A 26275-nucleotide genomic window follows, 5' to 3' on the forward strand; every position below is an offset into this window, starting at 1 on the left:
ACACATTATTCACCCAAATGTCATCAACTTCCAAGAAACAGACTGACCCATGTGCATCCCCACCGTCGGAAGGTAATGCTAAGATTGATGTACCTCCATAGAGGAACACCTGCCCAGAAGCACACCTACATCCACAGACTAGGATTTATTTAAGAGCCCTCTCATTTGTGAATGGTTAACACACTCTGAAGACTAACGTATTGTGGTTGTGAAGCAGGCCCGAGGGTCAATAAAGTAGACAGAATTTGGGAACGAGAGATCCGGAAAAGTCCCACAAGTTCTGTACTAGTGTACCCTGGTGACAAAGGTCTAGATGCATAGTCTAGCTGAAAAATATATACTCATTTGAATGTGACTCAAACTGTGGAAGGTAAGTGACAATAAATATAAGCACAAAAAGTGCCATAATTGAGTGCCAACATGTCAGGAGCACCTTGTGAGAGGGTGATTTTGGGGGCAGTGAAATTGCTATAGCTCTAGGATGGGATCATTTTCAAGGCCTAAACATTTAGAGTTCTCATACTGATTCTTAGTAGTTACTGCTTTAAAAACAAGCATTGGCAACGCCAGTAGGTCTTGCCTGTGTGAAAGCTATTGGCTTTGGCAAGGTGTTGTAGCCATGTTGTACACCATTGCGGCTGCTGTTCAGCATGGCTATACGTTGGTGTCGTGGGATGGGGTAGATTAGAGGAGGATAGATTTGAGTAGAGTAGCGTAGATTGGGATAAAGTTGATTGGTATACATTGGAGTCCGGTACATTGGAGTGGGGTAAGTGGGTAGATTAGTGTGGTAGATTGGAGTGGGATGGATTGAATTGGAGTGGACTGGGGTAGATAGGGTGAATTGGGGAAGTCAGGAGTGGAATAGATAAGGGTGAAGTGGTGTAGAGTAGAATGGTGTGGGGTAGATTGGAGTGGGGTGGAGTGGGATATGCTGTGGTAGAGTGGAGTGGGGTATACTGTGGTGGAGTGGGGTATACTGCAGTGGATTGGGTTAGATTGGAGTGGAGTGGGATAGATTGGATGGATTATAGTAGAGTAAAGGAATGTAGTGGGGTAGATTTGAAGTAGGGTAGTTTGGGTAGTTTAGGGTGGGGTGGATTGGAGTGGGGTGGACTTTGGGTGGAGTGGGTTAGATTGGACTGCAGTGGAGTAGATTTGAGTGACCTGTGGTAGATTTAGAGTGAAGTGGAGTGGGGCAGATTGGGTAAAGTGGAATGCAATGGAGTGGGGTGGTGCGGGGTAGATTGGAGTGGGGTGGAATGGAGTTGGCTAGATTGAAGTGGAGTCGATATTGGAGTGGAGTGAGATAGATTGGGGAAGAGGGGAGGGGAGTGGAGTGGAGCGGGGTGGAGTGGTGTAGATTTGAATGGAGTGGTGTAGATTTGAATGGAGTGGTGTAGATTTGAATGGAGTGGTGTAGATTTGAATGGAGTGGTGTAGATTTGAATGGGGTAGGGTAGGTTGGAGTGGGGTACATTCGGGTAGATTGGAGCAGAGTGGGGTAGATTGAGATGGAGTTGATTGGGTTAGGTCAAGTGAAGTTGGGTAGATTGGAGTGGGGTTGTTATGTACTCCAAACTAGGCCTAAGTAGCAAACGACTTTTCACCTACATTTGTCCTACCTTGCTCAGCATAACGGTTCTAGCACAGACCTTTTAACCACTTGTGTGCAGAATAAATGTCAATCGGTTTCCTTGAAACTAGCCTAATTTATTATGCATGAGGATTCTTAGAAAAGACCCCTGCACATGACATACATAACAGGATTAACATATTCTGTAGAAAAGTATTGGTCATCTTCAATCTAGTGCGATATAACTACTTTGCATAATCGTAGGTATTGATTTAGGCTCATTTACATGATCATACTCACAACATATTGATTGTGGTAGGAACCCTGTGGCTATCTTTATGGTATAAAAGAACCCTGCCTTCACTAGAAAGACAGAGGAGAAGCTTCCACTCTGACACATGACACTGAGGTCCCTGCACGCAGTAGCTACAAAATGCAGTGGTCTGACGTCCTTTGCGGGCTATCCAACTCAAGACCAAGACGGGGTCCTTCATTCTCTTATCACATATAAGCAACTGCTGCTCTTAGAATTCTCCTAGGGAATTCTGGGTTTTTAAGACTGTCAGGATGTGGTAAACTCCCTCTGCCTTATCCTGGAGGATAGGGGTATCCAAAGATATTGGAGTAGACGCCTTACTCTCTTATCGTGACATGCTTCATCATTGGCGCTTATCCACACCCAGGTAAGATGATACTACCTGGGTGGACTCAACCATAGATGGAATGGGAGTTCCTAGATAAAGCAATACTGGATAAGCAGGGATCCAGATGAGTGATATTTAAAAATACCTCTAGGTATACTCAATCGCTATGTTTTATTCTGAGGGGACCTGGGGTATGAATAAAAACGTGAATTAGTTGGGTTTTACTGAATATATTTGTTTAGTTGTACCCCTTTTGCTGTGCCAACATGTTTCAGCCCTCACTAGGAGCCCACGTCGGTCTGGGGCCTTCGTCAGGGCTAGTATACTGTTCTATTGTCTCTGCTTCTGTATTGTGCACTCATTCCATGCACTCATGTGAGGCCTAATGCGCTCACCTGTCTTCTTTCTGTCTTCAATAGATTTTCTAAGGAAGGAGAAGAAATCATTAATACTTAATTTACTCGTCCTGACTTTTTATTGGTGTTTCATCCATTCCTATATGTTGGACCGTGATTCTCCTGTGTTCTATTCATAGCCCTATTTGGTGCACGACACTGTGGCAGAAGATTTCCCTATGGCTCTGTGTTAAAAAAAACTCTTGGTGATCCCGTGAATGTTAACATTACTGTGATTTGTGGTTTGACTATATACACTTGGGATCTATATACAAAAAAACTACATCTCAATATATACACAAGAAACCTATATCTCAATAGGTTGTGAGTTATATGGTAGGTCTGGTTGCAACTCCTACATGCAGTGATTTAAACCTTACACATTCATCCTGTGGTAGTACCCTAGTTGTGACCCAGACACTCCAGCATTTTCGCGCTTACCCACTGGTCTCTTTTTTCAATTGGCATGCGGATCGGGCAGGAGGTGCTGTCTTTTAGTCACACACTGCGGGGAGGAAAAATGCTTTGATCAATGTTGTGTATTAGCCCAAAATATTCCAAACCCATTTCGTATGCGCGTTTTTCTATAGTTGCTGTTTGTATGCTTGATTATATACGGTTTTACTCTCTGTTATCATGGGTGTTCCCGCTCCGTTTGTTATTTATATAAATCGGCCCCCGGGCCCGCTGCGTAACCTAAACACCCCCACGCATGCTTTGGTTCATGCCCAAGGTTTTACATTAGCAAACTTGTTTTTTTATTAAAAACAAAAAGGAGGCAGAAATGACGCAGTTGCTCTTTTCCGGTGCGGTCTCTGCACCCGAAAAACCTAAGTTATTGTCCCTCCATCCACTGTACATTCGGTGGTGGCGGTGTCCCATGCAGACACCCGTCACGTACCTCCGATACTCAATCACTCCAGTCACTTACTTCATAAAAGATTCAGCTCCGCGGGATTACCTTCATTCTGTCCCATCAGGTAATGGGGTTGGTTTTTCCTTAGGGGATTCTTGGCTGTACACCCACATACATACTAGGTACATTTGGGTACACCTAGGTAGGGTTACATCGTAGGAGTATGCTTAATTACAGTAATTTTTATATGATTGCATATATTTACTGATAAGCACCATGGTAGAATTCTACCTTTTGTTTACTCTGTTGGTGTTTGTAATCTTTTACATTTGCTTCTAATTATTGTCGCAGCAAACCTGTTGTATACTAGAATGATGCTGGTTCAATAAATACTTATTGAAAACGTCCCCAACGATTGTTCTGTGTATCTCTCTAAGACTGAATACGATTGACTGAGTGAAAAGTACTGTACTGTTTCCATGATCCCTGACGAATCAAGGGTTGTCATCTTTGATAGGTACCAGAAACTATTTGCTCCTTGTTAAGGTTAGGGGACTTATGGTGGCACTGTGAGCTAGCTGGTCTATAGGCTGACATATCCTTTGGGGCTGTCTGGAATAAGTCCAGACACCAACCCCTTAGTTTATGTTACCCACAAACGGGCAGATCCTATGTGTTTTTAGGAACTTCCAGACAGGGTAGATTGGGGGTGATTTGGGGTGGAGTGGGGTAGATTGAAGTACAGTAGATTGGAATTGGGTGGGGTAGATTGGAGTGGGGTGAGATAATTTGGGTGGAGTAGATTGGAGTGACGTGGGATCATTTGGGTAGGGTAGATTGAAGTGTGGTGGAATGAAGTGGAGTGGGGTAGATTGCGTTGAGTGGGGGAGAGTGGGTGGAGTTGAGTGGCGTTTTGTGTCGTGGAGTGCATGGCGTAGATTGGAGTGGCATGGGGTTAAGTGGCATGGCATGTCCTAGAGTGTCTTCGAGTGGAGGGGCATAAAGAGAATGGCATGTCGTGGAGTGGCGTGTCATAGAAAGGAGAATGCATGGTGTGGTAGCGCACCTCCATTACAGACAACACATTTTCAATTGAAATAACCATTACATTTGCGCCAAAATACGGTTTTCCTGTACACAAACGATAATGTGTGCAAATGTCATCACCTAGTGTATTGTTTTAATCGTATTAAAATATTTTTCACCCCACTTCAGAATTAGAAAAAAGTGCTTCTTGTGTATTAATTGTGATATATTCTGAAACATCAGCACAGTTAAATGTATTTTTTGTGCTAACAAAAAACAACCTATTCCCTCTCCCCTTACGTGGGTACTCAGCAGGAGTGTCACTTAAATGCTCTCACTTTGAAATCGGAGAAAGAAAATTTAACACCAAGCTTCCTCTGAAGGCAGCTTGACATTTCACCTTTGTCTTTGAATGCACAGTAAATGTTGCAAGATAAGAACAACATTTAAAAGGCCTGTTTACAGAAAGCGAGTTTGTGGCAGAATACAGTAAACAAGATTTGGACAGCAGGAAGGCGAACTCAAGCTGGACTGCTTAAAACAAATAAAGCCAGCAAATTGAAAGCCAGAAAATGTGGGTTTCAAAGCCAATGGACTGCAATGGATGAAATGCATTCCTAGGTCAGCTTTCTGAATGTCCCCAAGATGTCTTTAGCAAACCAGACAGCTGCGCTGTCTGGTAGGCATTGAACTGAGTTATCTGTTTGGGAGCAGTAGATCAGTTAATCGTTATAGCAAACTGTTAGATCTCTAAGTCATTAGGCTAGTTATTGGCACGTGCAGGATATTGCGTGAACAAGAACTGAGTGACTTACATTCACATACATTGGTCAACAGGTGGTCTCCTGGCTACTATTCAGTGCCCTAAACATACATCTTATCGTATCTGGATGACTCTGCACACTGTGGATTAGTATTAAGTGTGTTCTTTTTATACAATTTGATTCTGGTGTGATGCTTCAGTGAGTTCAACGATCACTGCTGATGAATGTGGTCAGAAGGTCATGAATTATCGTACCAGCAAGGGAGACGCAGCCTTCTCTCCTTCCGAGTACCATAATCTAGGCAATGATACCTGCTGTTTTTTACAACACTAAAGAATGTCGCCGGAGCTACAAATCTCACATGTACTGGGCAGCTACATGGGCCAAGCGGGAAATGTAATCCTGTAATGTAAGTAACTATGTAAGCTGCAGCCAAAACAAAACACTGCCAAGTAAGTAATTTACTGTACAGTTAAGACTCCGGTTAAGCATGACTTGACAGTGCAATGTTAAAAGCAAGGTAAACTGCATTGAGGCTAGCATTTGCAGAGTTAGTAGAAGTAGAACTTACCTCTGGGACCTATTGGCTTGGCCAATGTCTTTTGGTGATGCCGGCGAATTTTTATTTTTTTAGCATTTCATTTGCAGCATGGCCAAAAGGAAAATAAGGTGTGATGACGTTGCCACAACCAGCAATGACGTCATTTAGTAGGCACATGCACGCATAATGATGTATGTACTAGCATGACTCATCACGCAGATGAAGACACCATTTTTTAAAAATTACTTTACCTATCAGAGATGGATCAGTGAGTGGAAAAAAAAAACCAATTACATTTAAGTAGCACAAAAGCTGCCAGCAGTAATTTACTGCCTGGCCCTCCCCAAAAATCAAATCTTTAAAAAAAAGAGCGTTAAGGTGGGGAGGGCAACTGAGGTGCAGGTTGGAGTATTAAGCGAAAATGAAGTGGGGTGGGAGGAGGAAGAAGGGGAAAGCTGCAGGAGAGTGATAAATCAACTCTGAGGGCATGGGGAGAAGACGACAAGAGAGCATCATGGGAGTAGAAGTACAGGAGAGAGTAGACGGTTCTGAGCGCTGGGGAGAAGGGCACGAGAGAGAGAAAGCTGGAAAGCACATGTACTCTCATGCAGTGCTTAACCAAAAAAATATCGTTCTTTAAACATGTGCAGTGAAAAGATACAAGTCAGCAAATCAAAAGGGTGGTAAAGAGGGCATTCTACAGGGGTTGGGCAAACACAAGAAGCGGAAGGTAAGCCACTGAAAAAGAAGCAAGCAAACGAGTGGCAAATACAACCAATAGTAAGCAATGGGCAGGCTTTTAACTCCCTAAGTTCTTTGTTAGCCCAGCACACTTTCACTCATGACCCTGTATGTACATAATAACAAAACAGTTTGTATTTTTTGTTAAAGAAATGCACCGTCCAAATCATGCAACAGAAAACAACTCTTGGAGTTTGTGTGGCATTTTTACAGTGCAGTTCTTTAATGAAAACTGAATCATTTTCCCACCATATCCATGCAATGTCAATAAATAAGACACACAAACGGAACTGGGGCCATTGGCCTTATAATGGCTTTGAGAGCAGGTTAATTAAGATGGCTCCATCAAACCGCTCCTGCAGCATTGCTCTGTATAAACCATTCCAGGGGTGTGCATGGCCAAGTTCTGTAAACCAGAGGAATCGTTTTATAAACGAGGGCGCAAGAAGTGAGGTTTGTTTCAAGATTGTCAAAATCCGCCAATACATCTAAACCCGTGAGATATGGATTCATCGTGAGCTGCACCTTCAAATACCAGTTGAACTGGTGCATGTGTAAATAAAAATATTGCTGCATATTGGCGAAGCCTTCAACAAAGTTTGGTTGCACCACTTCATCCAATCTAGTAATCCCTATACTATGGGTCCTTCTAAGGACTTCAGCTCAGTGACATGCTCCAACTGGATTCCTATCCAAATAAAATATTTATAGTCTGGATGTCAGTATTCCGAGTAGCCCTCAATCTCTTGCCCATCACCCTACAAAAACATCAGTTTAGCTAGTGAATGGTCTTGGAAAGCCACCCCCCCCCATTCAGGAAGTGAACTAGAACATCAGAAACCCACACCCGTCCCATAAATCAAAAAGCCAATAATGCAAAATAGTAAGTTGTGATGCACTGCAGTACATCTGGACATTCTCCATGTCCAACCCTGCCGAAAGAGGACTTGCAACGTTTCACCATGCATACTCGCAATACCTTGTTCCTCAATTTAAAAAAAAAAAAGAAAAACAATGCCTGTATTGTCATTTTCTGGAAGACATGTGTGGGAATGACATATGGAAAATTCTGCCGCACCTACAGAAAGAAGTATTTGAAGAGAAACCATTATAAAGAGGACAACTCTACCCATTATGGAGATGGGGAGAGACACTAGTTGCTGTGTTCACATTCACAGCGAGTCCACTTACAGAAGGATGTGCATCCAGCACATATCTCCTCTCTAGCAAGATACCTCCCTAGGTTTTTCAAACCGGAGGTCTCCACTTACAACAGAGATACACAGGCGGATGCACATTTGCTGCTATGTACCGGTTAAGCTGTTTAGGCAGCTCGCTTTCAAGGTCATTGGAACGCAAGCGATGTGACAGTGGCCTGATACATTATTCCTTTTTATTTTTTTATTTCTTTTTTTTTGCAGTTTGCACATACTGACAAATAATTACAAAAAGCAGCACAGTTACAGAGACATGAAACCTAAAAAAACAATTCAGATAATACCATAGCAGTACGTCCTTTGTCTTCTCGAGCCCTACAATAGTAAGAGAGGAACGAGGAATCCGACTTATATGCACATTTCGGGATGCTATATTCTCTCTCCCTCTCTCATTCTGGTCTCCCTCCAGTTTGAAATGGGAGACCAGATAAATTTCCAGAAATCCCCTGTTTTCTTCCCCTTCTGTGCGTATAGAGAGATCTCTATGTTATGCATACCCAATAATCTGGAAAGCCACATTTGGAATGAGGGAGCAGTGGTATCCTTCCACCCTGCAGAGATTAAAATTCGAAGTACTGCTACAGAGATAAAAACCAGGGCTTCCTCGGCTTTCCCCAGTTTTAACCTATCATCAGTGCCCAATAACATCAGGGTAGGGGATAGATCGATCTTTTGACCTAGCAGCCCCTCCCAGAATTTTTCTATCTCACCCTGGATTACAGCCAGCGAGCCACAATTAAAGAACATATGCAGCAGATCTGCATGACCAGTATTACATCTGGGACATCTGTCGTCTTCCCTGACCCCCCAGGCATATAACTTGGCAGGCGTGTGATATAAATTAAACAGAGTTTTATAATGCTGAGCCCTCAAGTTTGTAGAACGAAATATTTTTTTATTCAGAAAGAGGGCCAGGTCCAGATCGACATCGGGATTTCCCAATTTTATGGCCAAAGCACGTTCGTTTTTTTCCAGATCATCTTGAATTTCTCCCATGAAGAGCATGTAAACAACTTTTAGCTTCTTACACCCTTTGATCAACAAGTCCATCATGGGGAATTCTGCCAGAGGTGACATCCTCGGTCTTAATGCCTTCAGCGAGCGCACTAATTGGACATACAGCAGCCAATGGTTTGAAGGGATACCGACACTACGCTGCAGGACATCGAACCCCAGTATCCCGTCTTCCCCCATTATTTCCCCTAATGTCTTGATTCCAAGGTCCTTCCATACCTGAAGGTTCCTATCTACACCCACCTGCGGGAATAGGCTTGAGTTGCATAGGTGATGGTATGGGTTTATCTTAGGGATTTTACAGAACTTTAAGGTAGCCCTCCAGACCCCCATACCCCTTCCAAGATCTTGAAACGGGCCCTCTTATAATATCTACGGTCGACTTCACGCCTCAAGAGGCTGACTGCTTTTCTCCCCACTAGCAGCTCATGAATTGAAGGGTGCATCTGAATGTCGTTATTTCCTGCACTAGGATATGGCTCTGACTGAAAAAGAATAGACATTTGCGTCAAAAAGCACGACCAGTGATAAAACCTCAGGTTTGGTAAGGCCAACCCACCCCTTTCCCTGGGGAGTGACATAAGATTCGTAGAGCGCCTAACCTTCCCGTACTGCCAAATAAACCTTATAAAGATGGACTCCAGATATTTGATTATTTTCTCCTCAATTAAAAGGGGTATGGCACGAAACAAATACAGAATTGTAGGGAACATTGAAATTTTTAGTACATTAACCCTCCCAATCAATGAGAGGTGTAATACATCAATTCTTTTCAGATCAGCTTCTATAGATTTACTAAGTGGAACAAAATTCTCGGCTACTATTTTATCTATTGAGGCGTTGATTCTAACCCCCAGATAGCTCGCTGAATCCACAAATCTAATATCTGATTTAATAATATTTTTAGTGCATATTATTTGCATTTTGGATTCATTTAGTAGGTACCCCGATTGGCTACCGAAAGCCTTTGCCATTTGTGCCAAAACCAAAAGTGCCTGCTGAGGATCAGTGGTAATCACAGCCAGATCGTCTGCGTACGCTAAAATCTTACTTTCGTAGCCATTACATACCACGGGACTGATCCTTGGGCACCCTAATATCTTCCGGATAAACGGATCAATGTAGAGAGAGAAGAGGATTGGGGAACAGGGGCACCCTTGGCGCGTGCCTCTATTTATAGATATTTTATCAGAGCTCTCCCCCATAACCACAACTCGCGCGACTGGATCGACATACATCGCTCTGAGTGCTCTGATGAATTTCTCCCCAAATCCTCTCCCCGCTAAAATCCCCCAAAGAAAGTTCCAAACCACTCGATCAAAAGCCTTCTCGGCGTCTAGCAGGATCATGGCCATCTCGCCCCCGCGGCGGCCTGGGCATCGAACAGAGCTATTGCCCTCCTAGTATGGTCCGTGGTACCGCGCCCAGGTACAAACCTGTGCTGCCACGGGGAGACGAGGTCGCCAATGATCCTGCCCAACCTTTTAGCCCAGATCTTGGAATATAGTTTAGTGTCTGCATTAATTAACAAAATGGGGCGATAGGATCCCGGTTTCTCCCTGGGCTTCCCCTTCTTGTGGAAGACTACTATATTAGTTTCCCTCCATGATTCTGGGACCACTCCTGTGCAAATTATACCATTAAATAGATCCATTAAGAGTGGGGTGATCTCGGATTCGACGCATTTGTAGACCTTCAGGGGGATCCCATCTGGACCCGCGGCCTTACCCGTGGCCAACTCCCGCAAAGCAGCTGTAATCTCACTCCCATTGATATCCATCTCCAGCTCTTCCCTAACTAAGTCATCTAGTCAGGGGCCGTTATCCACATACTCTTCGCCCTGGTGACCATCCAGATTTTCCTCGGCATAAAGGCTTTGATAGAAGTTCTTAAAAACCTGTAGAATCTCTTTGGCTTCTGTGAATTCATTCCCATTATCTTCTATCCTAGAAATGATATTTTTTGCTTTTTCCTGCCTAATTTGTAGAGCTAAAATTCTACCAGCCTGTTCGCCTGTTTCATAACATTTGGCCCTAGATGATTGGTATTCGCACATCGCCCTCTGCATTACCAGCTTCTGTAATTCCGCTTTGGCTACCAACGGTTTCCTTTGACTCTCATTACTATCCCCACCTTGTGCTATATCTAAGGTGTGTTGTTCTTCTGCGACTGATAGTTTCCTCGTTAGTCTTTCCACCTCGCTCCTATCCTCCCTTCTCAGTCTAGCTGCACAGCTTATTGATTCGCCCCTTAAGGCTGCTTTAAACGTCTCCCAAACCCCATTTTGTGACGTGCTATATCTATTGGCAAAAAATTCCCCTACCCATTTCCTGATATGTTCTACATATCTATTATCTGCCAATAACCTCCTTTCAAAGGTCCATCTGGTCCTTCTCCTTTCTAACCTATCCAGTTCATAAGTTAATACCAGCGGGGTATGATCCGACAATAGCTTCGGGAGTTTAGTTATTCCTACCCTGTTTATTTCTGAGGATGACACGAAAAAATAATCCAATTTCGTATATCTCTGAAAGGGATTTGAGAAATATGTGAAGCCTGGGTTTTGGGGTTCTTTGACCCCCCCATACATCTTCCAACCCATGCGAGCTGATAAGAGCCTTAACAGCCCTGAAAACTCTTGGCTTCCGTCCTGAATATACTGTGTTGTTACCCCAATCCGCTGAGATATTTAGATCTCCACAAAATATTATGGGGGTTGACCAACTAGCTAACTCTATTTCGAGGAGATCATAAATCTCAGGATCGTCATTATTTGACCCATAAACTACACACAGCGTAAAGCCCTTTTCCAGCTCAACTAAAACCCATCTCCCATTGCTGTCAACTTTGGTCCGCCTGACCCCTCCCAAGAATGTTCTGGCTAAGACTGCGACTCCCTTGTTTGTCGAGGATTGAGTTGAACATGCCGCCAGCTCGAAACCACTCAGACATGAGATTCCTTTTAGCCCAGGAGAGGTGGGTTTCTTGAAGACAGAGGACGTCAAATCTATTATGCTTCACAAAATGTACCAATTTTTGGCGTTTCCTCCAATCGTTCATCCCGCCTATGTTAATTGAGCACACTCTAATGCTCGCCATCGTGGGGGTCTACTTGAACACCTAGCTCTACCTGAGTCTTTGACAGATTATCCGTTGCTGTATCCATAAGCTGACTAGAGAGAAATCCAAAATAGTCCAAACTGCATCTTTTTCCCTCGTTTTCTAGTTTCACCACCAACCCCCCCGCCCCCCTTCCCACCCTCTGACCCACCCCCCCGACTCGACCCCCACCCCCCCTACACCACTCCCCCACAACCCACTCTGTGAAGCGCTCAGACCAAGTCTGTGCACGTGATGGACTAGCAGAGATCGCAATGAGGACAGATAATTTAAAGCCAAAAAAAAAAAAAACAACACCACTGAAAAGACCCTTAAACCCATTCAAACTGGTACGATATGCACAGCACGATTCCCCTGCCGGACAATCGACCAAGCCATTCTCATCTTAAACGATAACTGGAGTAGGACTACCCCCCTCAAATAGCAGTTTAAGGGCTATTTGCCTAGAGAGTCCAGATACTCCTTCGCTTTAATTTCTGAGGCGAAGAATAGGGTCCTGCCTTCATTAATTATTTTTAACTGGGCTGGATTTATCAGGAAGGCTTGGATCTTCTTATCCTGAAAAGGCTTGATCATCTCCCTCAATTGCCACCTTCGCTCTACGGTCGTATGGCAATAGTCCGGACGCACGAAGAATGAGACCCTTTCGCTACTTCTCCTGGCATCTGGTCTCGCCTTTTCTGCGACGGACTGTCTCAAAATAAAGTTGCCAAGAAATATCAACACGCCTCTAGGTTTGTCGCCTTCCTTCGCATTCCTGCGAAGTTTAAAGGGGGTGCTGTGGACTCGTATCTCGATAGACCAATTCCAGTTAGAGAGCTCTGGAAATGCTTGCTCGAAGAGTTTGATGATGTATGCCCTTATATCAGAGCCCTCGACCCCTCCGGGATTCCCAATACCCTCAAGTTGTTCCGGCGGAGCCTGTTCTCCATCTCCTCCAGTTTCCACTGAAGATCGACCACCTGAGAGCAGTGAGCATTAACCTTGCTGGTAGCTTCAGCTACCTCGGTCTCCGTTGTTACAACTCTCTCCTCCAGATTCGAGACTCTGTCCCCGGTGTTGGCACAAACCTTAGAGAGTTTCCTAACCATGCCCTGCATCTTCCTCATTGCAGCCTGAGCTTTGCGGTTATCCTGGCGGGTCTCTTCTCTATGTGCGATTATCTCTTGATGTATTGTCTCCAAGAGCGACAGATGGGTAGCGTCCACACTGGGGCTTCCCTGGAGAGCCAAGGCGGGAGAGTGATCCCAGCTTAGTTCACGATGGGGGTGGCTCTGAACCCGGCTCCTCGCAGCTACGGGAGGTCTTAACGCCGTTGCCGGCAGATCTAGTTCTGGGTTGCTCTCTGAATCTCTCTCAGAATCTAAATAGGAACTGCGTTCGTCATCCTCGGACCAACCGACCCCTTCGGACACTGAAAAAAAGCATTCACTGGGATCTTTTTCCTTTTCACTGAGAGGACCTCCCAAGGCCAGGTCGAACTCCGTACTCAGGAAATGCGTATTAGCTGTGGCTCCCAACTGCAACTGTAACTGTACCCTTGCATTGGCCGTGTCGCCACCCTGCACGGAGATACCAGCATCGTCTGTCGTTATTTCCTGGGACAACAACGCATTTTCAGCCTGGGGCGTCTCCTTTGTTACCTCATTCCCCCCGGCTAGAGATTGGGCCGCGGGGTCGCCAGCCAACATTGTGTCTTTAGCCGGATGTAGTGCAGGGGGCAGTGTCTGGTCGGAGAGCTCCTCGATGCTAAGGGGGGAAGACCCCCCCTAGTGTTCCCAGTCTTCGTCTCCTCATTTTGTGATTTAGCCGCTGGAGAAATACTGCCCCCCACCTCTTTAACCACCTCCTTCTCCTTACCAGCTTTGGAGAAAATATCGGCAATCGAGGCAATTGAGGCGACTGCCTGGCGGGTTCTTCCGGTGTTCTGCTGCCTCTTTTTGGTTGTTCTGTGGGCATTTGTGCTACGCGTGAGTCCTCGTTTCCCTCTGTCTCAACTCCTTCCTGCAGAGCTTTTTTCTTTTGGGATACCGTTTTTGACCCGGCCGCTGTTTTCGGGGCCATAGCTTCCTTCCGTCTCTCACCAAGCCGGTTTGATGGACCCGAGCCACTGCGGTAACCGCTTTCTCCCTTCTGCCTAGAGCGAAAATCTGCTCCACTCCGCCTGGACTCCGCTCCCTCAGGACCCGACTCCGCCCTCCTATGTTCCCGCGGAGTCTGTGGCCGGGCGAGAGGGCCGAGACCGCGAACACCACTGCCCGGGCAAACTGTTTCACAGGACCGTGGCAAGTAAGTGCTATCAGCATCCTAAAATTAGAGTAATATTCCTGGCGTCGGGAGATCCATATCTGTGCGATCTAATTTTCCGTCGGTCTCATTTTCCTTCCCTTGCCCTCACTGCTCCGCTGCAACGGCCGCTACGCAGCCGCCATCTTGCTTCCCCCCTGATACATTATTCCTCTGCAGCACAAAATGCATTAACCTACCTACCGGCAACATACCATCTATTATACGGCCAATGGGGCACAGCAGAAAAAGCTTTGTGCCACTCGAGGTATCCTGCCTTTCTGAAGTGCTCTCTCGCAACACAATAGCTTATCAGATGTGTATTTATAGTTATAGGATGGTGTAATACATATTATTCCAGAATAAAGAAATACAATTAAGAGTTGTACATGCACATCATTTAATTTGCTAAATAATATTTGCCCATTAGATTCTGTGCCTTTGAATTCTGCTCTCTGAATTCTGGCCTTCAGTTATTGTGCAGCAGAATGCCAGGCTGTCTCTTAAAGTTTATTTTTCATATGCGCTGTGTGCTCCTAGCTGGCAACTCTGTGCCAACTTTAAGGCACCAGTTACCATGCCATATAAAGCATGCCTGTGAACTGCATTACTGAAAACATTCCCAGCAGTAACTGTCAAGGACTGCTGCCTGTCAGTATATGTTGCATAAAAAGATTCACCTTTAGATTGGCTCTTAAGTTGAGGTCAGTGGTAGGGTTAGAATAAATGGGGACGGGGAAAGGGAGATGAGTTTGGATGAAGATCACAAGCAATCCAGTGCCACTCTGGATACTATATTTAGGAAAACGTTTAGCAACGTCACCAAGTTGAAATCATCACTAACTTCACACATTTTCCAAATTGGAGGTGTGGTAGTAATAAATCATTACTTTAATTGCACTATTTCTTTTAAAGCAGTTGAACAACTTATGCTTTTAATGTTTGAAAGCTTGCATTAAAATTATTATTGTTAAAGAGCATACTCCGGTTTTAGAGGCTAGCTTCTAAGCAGTTTGGAGTGTGGTGCATTTGAATAAAGTTTCACATTGCTTAAAGGTAACAGCAAGTAAAGTCAGATAGGTGTAAGCGAAGCTAAAGGCATTATGTGAAAAGTAGACCTCCTGTTTCCCAGCATTTTTAAATTGGCCTAATGCTTGCTTTGGAAGCTAATGGATGGTGCTGAGTGTTAGACTTGGTCCTCTCTGCAGAGTCGCATTCAAACCTTTTACCTTCACTCCTCCTGTTTTCTGACATTCATTTTTGTTGGCTTTGGGATGTAGCACTGGTTAGCTGTACACATAGTGCTTGTGCTCACTCGTTAAAACATGGTAAAAATAGGCTTACACCCAATTGGCACATTTAATTTACTTGTAAGTTCCTACTAGGGTGGACTAAATGTACCAGAGGCCTGTAAATTAAATGCTTCTAGTGGGCCTGCAGCACTTATTGTGCCATCCACCTAAGCAGCCCTTTAAAACATGCCTCAGGTCAGCCTTTGCAGCCTGTGTGCATTTTTAAACCTCCAATTTGACCGTGCAAAATAAATCTGTTGCCAGGCCAAAACCCTCCTTTTTAATACATTTAAGTGATGCCTGTGGTATGTTATGTTATTGGTATTTCTAAAGCGCAAACGGTTACCCAAGGGTGTCCTGGCGCTAACTGCTTTCCTCTGGGCATTAAGATATAGACACAATTATAAATTAGAAAGCCAGGTTTTCAGTTGCTTCCTAAAAATTAGCAGATTAGTGGAGTTTCTCAAGTAAAAGGGGAGATCATTCCAGGCTCTTCTTGCACAAGCAATAAAGCTTCTTCCACCCAATGAGGCTTTCTTGTGTCTGGTACTGATACCAACTTTGCCCTTAACAGACTATAGGACAAGGTGAATTGTATTTAAAAGGTAGGACATATGTTTTTAAGATTTACATGTCCTGGTAGTGAAAAACTCCTAAATTCATTTTTCACTACTCTCCCATAGGGTAACATTGGATTACCTTATTACATTTAATACATGCTAACCTTTGATTGGGAACATTTAGAAAGATCATGTTTGGTCTCAAAAGAATTGTAATTTAAAAATCCTCTTTCATGGTAAAGTCAGAATTAAAGATTGTATTGACTCTGCATATTTTCCATGGACAATGAGACAAAGGGGTACTAGGTATTATCACCTGGAACCTGCCTGGAGTGAGTCCTGCCTGACAAGTGAATCCCCACCAGTTCTGGACTCAAAACAAGCAAAAACTGAAATGTAGTACATTTTCAACTAAAAAGTGGTCTGAGAACTGACAGGAGACAGGGAGCTACCTGCTTGCCTATATTCCCAAGGTGCATTGCCAATTGGCCTCATATTGCGGTGGCTCCGTTCTGCAGCTTCATCCCTCTAGAGATTTTTAACTTCCCAAAAAGTGACAGTCTGAATGTAGAAATCTTCACCACAACGTATTTCAGTGTCTCCCCGATGACAAAGACTTCTTAAACACCGCCGCCTGCCTTGCTCCGCTGAACTTTACCTTCTCAGCAGCTTTTCTTCAAAAATTTCTTCCAAGTTCGAAGGTAAGGCGAAACCAGACCCAATCCACCTCATGTATCCGAACTGTACTCCATCCTGGTCGCCCATAACATTTCAGTTTGCCGCGGTCTCGCGCGACTTGAGTTCTCGTGTTTGGCGCTTTGATTTTTTAGGTGCTGTTTTTCATTAAAAACTTTACAAATTCAACTCTGGTTCTACTGATTAGATTTATTTTTGTGTCAAGTTATTGATTACATTTTTCTCTATTTTTCTAAATTGGTGTGGAATTTTTCATGTGTTGTATTTTCCCTTTATTTATGTTTGAGTGCTGCAAAATTACTTTACACATTGCTTCTAAATTAAGCCTGTCTGCTTTTGTACCAACCAACCACACGGTTAAGCACAGATTCATTTGGTGACTTTTGTGGTTCACCCTCACAGGGATTGTGGTTGTTGCTTGAGCAGGGTATTCACCCTCCTCAAATAAAAACATAGTTTTCTTCACTGAGTTTTTAGGAGGCCAGGAAAGTGTCTGCTCTATCATTTATTTAAGGAGCTGTGCTGGAAGAATGACAACTGTATTTGATTAAAGTGCTTTTTGTTTTCTTTTCAGGTGCGTTATTGTCCTTTTCTGCCCAAGAAAGAATAAGCAAACTCACATCTTCAATTATTCCAGGTATTGTGCATTTAATAGGCATATTTTCCAAATTGGCATTACAATGTAGAAATTTTGTCAACAGGCCAAACACTGATAACTTCGAATTATCTTCTTCAGTGCAAAGTTCTCAAAAATTACATCGGAAACCAGCATGCCCACCTACCTGTCTGTTCCCATCACTTGATCTGTTGGAGTGAATTGCGGTCCATTTTAGATAGGAGAAGATTATGTTCTGTTAGCAAGCACATACTTTTTTAGGTCTCGCCTGAGCCAGTGCATGCGCTGCTCTGCGAGACATTTAGTTAGTGTATTTCCAAAGTGCTACCAGAGGCTTTTCCTTGTCTCAAGCTTGCGTTCATGAGCGCGTCCACGCGCGCAGCCGCCATCTGTCTTTTGGCCGTCTGGCCGTCATGGCTCATAAAGCCTTACAGCGCTCTCCCAAGCGCCTCGCTCTACCCCTCCCCACCACAGAGCGCGTACCTGCGATCACTTTCGCAGACGCGCGCCCGCTCACTTCTATTTTCTTTCCTACTCTTCATCTCTTTTCTTTCATTTTTGTTTGTCTTTTCTCTCCATCTTCTCTTCCCCTGCAACACAAACTTTCCTGATCCCTCCTAAGCAAAGCTTCCAAGTCAGTGGCAGCCTGGGCCGCTGGTTACAAGTCAGAATGACAGTGCTAGAATTAAATGGTCTGTGGGCTTTAAGAAAGGCATTGTTAACTAAACAACAACTTACTACGCAAGGCAGAGATATTGGCTTTGTAAATTCTTGTTTATAGTGCAAACTCGACCCGAAGGTATCAGGGCGCATTATGAGCACCAGTTACATTATCAACAGACACAATCATTTTTAGGCATGGGGAGATTGAGTGATGTGCCCAGAGTCACCAGCTTCAAGGTCGGCCTTGGATCAGAAGGATTCCGCTATCCGCTATAACATACTACTTTTGATCACTGTGTGCCGGTCCCTCCCCATTCTACCCTCCAGGGAGCCAAAGAGAAGGCGCTATCTTTCAGTTATGTCATTCACTCCCAGGGTCGTGCTCCTGTGGCATGTTGCTCTCCCGGAATGCCATTCCCCTGCATGCTACATGAACCCGCATGCACAGTTCCAGCCCCGCGAGCTGCCGCTGCCTCTGTCTTGCCCCAGTGCTGCTTTGGTCAAACGCCTTTAACACAACAGACCGGGCTTTTTAGTCTCCGACCACCCACGGCAGACCAAGTTAAACACCGCCAAGCCACAATTCAGGACACAGATTTTTGGCGTCTCACAGAGACTGGACAAGAAGTTTATATTGAGTGTACTGGGATGTAAATGTGATTTAGTGGTTAAATCAGTAATTGTGGAACTCGAGGCCTGTGGCTGTAACCCTGGGTTACCCTCTGACTCAAACAATATAATCACGGGACAACTCAAGCACTTCTCTCCGTGAAGCCCAGGTCCATTCTGTGCCGACCTGGGGGCGCTCAGTGATGCGTGCACATCATGACAGTCGCTGTGACCTCTAGGTGGGTCACTAAGCTGCTGACATAGTACCGCACATTTTAGCAGCAAGATGTCTCGAGGCGCTGATTAATTATCCCATTGGCTTCATTAGGCGCTTTAGCACGTGACACCTGCTTTCATTGATACAACCAAGAAGAGGGTACTTGAGTAGTTCACTCAGTCTGCTGTGATTCCTGTCTTTGCATTCTTCTGTTGTGTTGCAATTATAACGGGAAAAAGGGAAGTGTATGTACATGCCTGTCACGGGATGTACCACTTCCATACATTTCACGGAGCAGCGTGAGATCTTTGGACCGACATAGATGTGCATCCGATTCCCGCTCTGCACCAGGCGTCTAAAGAAAGGAGGAGGCAGGGCTTAAAGTGGGATGAAAAAACTGTGTGTGGGGGGGTCTCTCAAAGGGGCGTGGCCAGTGTAATTAAGGGCGTGGCTTAAAACACATAAACTAAAAATCTGTGTTTACCATAGTGTGCCGCCCGACTTGTATTTTGCGGTTTCTGTCATTGCATTCAGATACGTGATACAACAACATCATACCTACAAGAAGGCAGGATTATTGGCTTTGTCAATGGTTGTTAGTTGCAGAAGACAAATAAGCAGCAACTATCAGCGTAGGATTGGCAACGCAATTGCCCGAGGGGCCGGTGTCCAGTTTCAGCTGTGGGCTGCTTTTTTGAGCAGTCTGGGGGCCGATTTGGAGGTTTCTGCGTTGTTCGATAACGCCAGCAACCCAGTGGGTGCCTGAGTGGCCTTTATGGAAGCAGATGGGCGGAGGTATCACGCCCTTGTGTCTCGCTGGGCCGGCACATTAGTGTATGCATATTGTCGCGGGGGAGCGGGCCTGAGCAAAAGTGGCCTCACATGTTTTCAGGTGTGTTGCACCAGTGTAAACTAATCCGTGCATTTTATTTAAAGCCCCCCTTTTTTTTTTTAAATAAAGTTTTGCAGAAAGGCAATATGCAAATGAGGGCCACTTTTTTTTAGCGTGCCAGAGTCGATTTTTAATCCTAATCCAACCCTGGCAACTATGGTTTGTTGTATATAATATTGAAAAAGCTTCCACTTAAAGCCCTGCTGACACCATGACGATGTTGCTGCTCCTGAGTTTCAAAAAGAGAATGGAAATCCAGAGAGACTATGACTCTCTTTAACGGATTTCCCTTCTCCTACAAAGCTCACCTTGCATGATGTCATGCCTCATGCCGTAACTTCTCCACAAGTGAGCAGTGTGAGCAGCACACATCGATGTGCCTGCGGTCACTGCAGTCCGGAAAAAAACGGACTGCCTGTGCCAAGGCACAAAACAGAGACCCGTTTCGAGGCCCCCTTAAAACAAGCATTGGCATAGCCAATAGGTCTCGTCTTTAGGACCTTATAAGTGTTAGCCATGCAACAGTTAATGTTGTTGCAGTAAGGATATTGTGCTGCATAACTAAATACTTATAAGGTCCCAAAGGCGAGACCTATTGGCTATGCCAATGTTTATTATATGTATTGCTTAAAGATAAGACACAGAGTCAAATATAATGGGACTTATTCCAGGCAGGGTCACAACACTATACCTACAGTGCAATACTTGCACATTATATTCCGAGGATTGCTCTCCGGTAATCCCAGTCACTTGGCATCCTTGTAACTTGGATGCAGCAGATAAGTCCTGCGTGGTAAATATAACAGAATGTGATTTCTCGCCATGAACCCCAAATTATTATGGTGGATTTGACAGAAAATGGTTGCCGAGTGGAGCTCTTCTGTCTTCAGGCCTTGCAGTTCTTGGAAATAGTTCCTCATACAGTTCCATTTGGTAATTAGGCAGTCATCCAGGTTTGTGAGGTAGGACGCTCCTTCTTGTCCCAGTTTGCTGTCACCTCTATTTTAGCAATAAGCACTGCGAGCACTATAAACTTTGGGCATGCACTGGAAATTAACATAACCGTGCCTAACAAGACTATTTGGGGCATTTTGCTGATGGTTATGTAAATCATCCCAGAGGCAGATTGGGGTTGAGTTACCTGCTGTCAAAATAAGTAAACCCTGTGGCATGACTGTACTCTATGCCGGAAATTAGCCTCCAGCCCTTGGCATGGAGCACATCTGGAATCTGGACGCAGATCCCATTGGCAGTCAATACTGTGCGCAGTACAGCCTATAGAGTATCTATCTAAATTGTATCAATAGGAGTTTTTACTATTTGGTAATAATATACCAGTTTGTGAGCAACAGTGCCTCCATGCCTCCTCCGAGATAATTCCATATTCTATTGATCTCTGGAAGAAATGGAATCTTTGAGGGACATATTTTGGGAAGAGACCCCATTTATGAGTTTTTGGGGAATTTAGCTGCCGTAAGTAACTCTGATTGGAAAGTGGGGAGTTCCTGCGTACATGTTGCTGTGAGTTTTCTGTTAGCTATTTTAAGTGTATGGCAGAGGAAGATAGTTATGGTTGTGTGGCCTACAACTAAAGACATCTGTTCCATGGGAATACGCTCACTGTAGAGATCTCCCATTTAGTAATCCCTAACGTGCGTAATTGTGATATTAACGTCTCTTCATTGGTCATTGCCAATATGCTTGGGTGGCACAGTGCTTTGTGCTGATGGTTTTGTCTGGCTTCGTGTTTACACATCAGAGAAGTGAGTGGCTGGAATCAACAATGCAGCTCTAAACCTCTCAGGGGGCCATGTAGAGTTGAGTGTGAAGCCAGTAATAGGCAAAATGCGCTTGTGCACACAGGTAATATAATTGTAAATTTGGAATCTTGAACCCTCCCAGATGATTCAGCCGTCTGCCCATTTCATATGCTAATCTAGGCTTTTTCCTTCCCAAACCAGTTTCATCATCAGTGACTGCAAGGGCAGAGAAATCTTTTGTGAGATTGGGATATTACTAGCCCCGTTCTCCCTGCCAATGAAAGCGGAAGTGTGATGCACCTGGCAGCCCTGTCTTCAAATCTAGAGACGGTCCTGAAATAGTTTTCTTCTATAATTCCTATATATATTTTCAGACCTGTAACCCCCCCCCCCCCCCCCACCCAAATATGTAATAGGACTAGTTAACCATTTCAAAGGGAAGTCTAATACAAAAGGCTCCTCCCTGACCATAGGAATTTCAGGAGCGGGTTTCCGGTGCCCCTTGCCCCATCTCTTCTTGGCAGACACCTGGGCCACTGTTTCATGCTCCAGGTCCTTCTGATTACCCTGGGCTGCCATGGGCGGTGTGGTCAGGCATTCCCAGCATCTCCAAGTGGGACCTGTATTCCAGCTCCCTCCAGGCGGTGTGTTTCAGGTCGTTACCTAGCAGACAATCCACAGGCATGGATGGGCTCGCAGCCTGGGCCTTCCCCTCAAAGGGAACCTGAGCTACTCTGCAAAAGTGCTCGCTGTTGTCTACTGCAACTACTTGGTGAAGCAATCCAGAGACCACGTGTACTTCAGACACCAGGTGACACCTGACAGTAGTCACACTGGCTCCTTTGTCTCTGAGTCTCCACCCTTTGTCCATTGATGGTCACCCACTGCCTGTATTTCTTACTGTTATCAGGCATGACGTTTCTCTGGACCATCTCACTGTCCCCTAGTAAGAGAAGGGTTATCTCAGCTTGGTCCCCACACCCACCTGGGACCAACTGTTTCCCAAGCGCTACACTGGCCATCCCTGTGTCTGCCCACCAGTAGAGGGCTGTGACTGCTGGGGACCCTTGGGATCGCCTCTCATGTGACCAACCTGATCACAAGCATAGCATTTCTGGGTTCCCCTCTCTGCAGGTTTACATGAAGAGAATACTGGTTTCCTAACCCCTGAGAAGCAGGAATCCTTTCCCTGGGAATTAAATTGGGGCTCTTTAGAGAACTCCTTCGGTTTACCCTTGCCCCCTCCCTACTGCTGTTGGGGACCCTGCCTACCTTTAACAGAGTCTCCCCCATACACCTTCTTGTGGACCCTGGTGCTCACCCAGAGGTCTGCCTCCTGAGCAAGCTTTCTTAGGCCAGGAAGCTTGCTGTCCATCAAGTGCTGGCGCAGCTCTGGAAAACACAGACTAGACAAGTGCTCCCATACAATCAAATTGTACAGCACCTGGAAATCTGTTACCTCACTGCTTTCACCCAGCCATCCAGTGCTCTGCAAAAAGAATCCCCACACTCGAGCCATGTCTGGGAATCAAGCTTCTTACTCTTTCTAAACTGATTCCTGTACTTCTCAGGGTAAGACCATACCAGGTAAGGAGGGCTGCCTTCATCTCAGGGTAGATGAGGTCCTGTGCTCTCCCTAGAGCTAACTATTTGTCCCTCCCCTCCACAGTGAAGTGATTCCATATTCCTGCCCCCAATTCTTCTAAGGACCCCATTCATATGAAGCGCTGCCTAATATCCCTGATACCATCTCTGGATGTCATCCTCCTTAGTATTCTCTTTCCCTACATGTTTTGGCCAGTGCACCACTTTCTCAGATTGCATGAATGGAATGCTGCCACCATATGTGCTGGACTTGGCCTTCAAATCCAAATCGTTCAAGCTCACCTTCTGAGCTAGCATCATTTTTCTGTTCTCTAATGCAAATGTATCGTTTTGGAGCTCCCTTTTGTGCTCCGTCCTGAGACTCTCAAGCTCAAATTGATGCCTCCTGGTCTCCTGCCTGTCCTCCAGCTCCTCTGGGAACAGATCTCTGGGATAAACACTGCTGTTTGCCCTGGGAGGTACCTTCCTCTCAGGCGGATCCTGATTGACCACATCCCCTTGCAGACCCTGCTCCTCCACTTGTACATCACCATTCTCACCCTCTTGGCGCGCACCAGTTTCTTTTGCTTCCCACCAGGCCATCGGCGCCTTTTGAAGCTCTTCCTTTTTAGTGAGGCCTTTGATAGGACATTTGAGGTTTTTGCTGAACTTTTTGAGTTGAGGTACCATGTAGGATTCCCACCTCTCAAACTCAGACACTGACTCTGCAGCTCCAACTGCTGGTTCCCCAGAATGAGACGTGATTTGTAAACCAAAAACTCAGAAGTTGCAATGAAGAGAAAACATTAAAAATAGTATGTGGTTGCGTAGTGATCTGCGACATGGAGTAGTTTACACCAATAACTGTATGTAAAGTGCAAACACAAGTCCTATCCTTACCACTGACCAAAAATGTTGGAAATGGGATCTGTAATTGACAGTGGTTTGCATCCTGTCTAAGTAGGGACACTCACTGTAGTCAGGGTAAGGGAGTCACACAAATAAGATAACCACTTCTCACCCCATTGGTAGCTTAGCACAAGCAGTCAGGCTTATCTCAAAGGCAATGTGAAAAGCCTTTGTACATGCACACACAGAACCACAGTGAAAACGCTACAAAAGGACACCACAGCAGTTTAGAAAATAAAAGTTATTTATCTGAATATAAGAATACCAACACAACTAAAATACCACATACACAACTCAAGATATCACTGTAAAAAGGTTCAAAATAGTTCAATCCATAGGAAACTGGATGCGTAACTTTTAGCACAAAGTACCTGGGATGTGTCAAAATCAAAGATGAAACGAGGCACAAGGGAGGTGGGGCGCTGCAAAAGCAAAGCAGCGCAGGGGAGGTGATGCGTTGGTTCTTCACCGCAGGGGAGGTGATGCGTCAGTTCCTTACTGTGAAGGGAGAGGATGGGTCTATCTCGGGACATGCGGCCTCGGTTCCTTACTACTGGACAGCATTGATGAAGAACTTGGCGCACAGGGACGATGTGTCGACAGTCCAGATGCGCTGTGTCGATGCCACAGCAGAGAAGGCGCTGCGTTGATTTAAAAAAACCCTGAAGGAGGTGATGCATCGATTTCTTCAGCCACACAGCTTGTCCCGCATCTGAGTCATCGGAGCGTGCGACACAGAAGTCGGTGACCCAGTGCTTTGGACTCTGGTTGCGACGATCTTTCAGCCACACGACAGGCGCTGCGTCAATTCTTCGGCAGCTCAGTGGCAATCCATTGATTTTTCAAGCACGCTTGTGCTGCGTTGGAAAAACAGGAGCTGAGAGTCGACACATAGATTTTGTTCTCAGATTTACTAGATTCCACTTCCAAGTACTGGGGAAGTGGATTTGGCATCGCTTGGCAATTCAGGGCTCTCGGCAGAAGAGCCCTGCGTTAGTAGGTGAAGTGTTTCATGGCCGTGAGATTTCTTAACAGGAGGCAAGCAGGCACAAGACCTTGGAGAACCTCTGAAAGCAGGATGTTGAAAGCAAAGCCCAGCCCTTTCACTCCCAGGACAGAAGCAGCAGGCCAGCACAAGAAAACAACAAGCAGAGTGTCAGTCCCTCCTAAAGCATCCAGCTCTTCTTCCCGACAGAATGTCCTCTTAGTCCAGAAGCGTTCTAAACTTATGGTGTCGCAGCTCCAGTACTTCTACCACTTTCTTCCTTTGAAGAAGGCAAACTTCAAAGGAAAGTCATTGTACTGCACACTACAGGGGGATGGAGACAGCTTTGTGTGAGGACAGGCACAGCCCTATTCAGGTGTCAGTGACAACTCCCTCCACCACTCTAGCTCAGTAAGACCCATCAACCTGGTGATGGGCCATCAGGAGCTGCAGGGCACATCTCTGCTCCCTTTGTATGATTGTCCAGTGAATGCACAAACAGCGCAACGGTCATGCTCCCTGAGACATGTATTCCACAGGCAGACAGAGGCACAGAATGGTAAAACAAGAAAATGTCCACTTTTTAAAAGTGCCATTTTCAAACCCGCAATTTAAAATCCAACTTCACTAAAGATGAATTTTTAAATTGTGAGTTCAGGGACCAAAATCCAAATCTCAATTTTCTCCCAATTGGAAGTTACTCTTGTAAATGGTTACAGGGATGTTCCAATGATAACCTATGGGATACCTAGTCCTTATAATAGTAAACAAGCATTTGCAATGCAATAGGCCTCGCATTTGCAAGAGTTTGAGCTATTGGTATTGTAAATGACAATGCCTTTTATTTATGTGTTTTAAAAACCCGCAAGTTATGTGTAAACACGCACTTTGTAGTTGTCGTTGCTTACGTGAAGCAAGGCTGGCAGTAACTGCGCCTCTTTTACTGCCAGCCTTGCTTCTCGTAAGCAAGAACTATAAGTACAAAGTGCGTGTTTACCTACCACTTGCAGGTTTTCAAAGCACATAAATAAAGGGCATTGCCATTTTTAATGGCAATAGCTCAAATTCTTGCAAATATGAGACCTATTGCATTGCAAATGCTTTTTGAGCTCTGAGACGGAGGCAGCAGCAGCAGCCATGTGCATGTTGACACCATCCCTTGTACCTGGAAATACTTTTGAGGTGTAGAGATCCGTAAGTAAGATAATAGGGCTTGCCATGTGACACAGTTATTGACTGAAAAAAACTTAGAAGTGAGAGCGAATTCACCTCATCTTCTTGAAAAAATAATGTACCTTTCCCAAGATTAGAA

At 45.0% G+C, this 26275-nt stretch overlaps 1 protein-coding gene across 1 annotated transcript in view; it reads left to right on the forward strand.

Moving 5' to 3' along the window:
• Positions 1 to 26275, forward strand: part of WDR62 (WD repeat domain 62) — a 699214-nt gene that overhangs the window by 40593 nt on the left and 632346 nt on the right. Inside the window, exon 3 of the mRNA XM_085625650.1 lies at positions 17303 to 17365. Within this exon, the coding sequence (XP_085481776.1) occupies positions 17303 to 17365 (63 nt within the window). The remainder of the gene's footprint in view (positions 1 to 17302; positions 17366 to 26275) is intronic.

This window comes from Triturus cristatus, chromosome 9 (assembly GCF_964204655.1).
Source record: "Triturus cristatus chromosome 9, aTriCri1.1, whole genome shotgun sequence".
Taxonomy (NCBI): domain Eukaryota; kingdom Metazoa; phylum Chordata; class Amphibia; order Caudata; family Salamandridae; genus Triturus; species Triturus cristatus.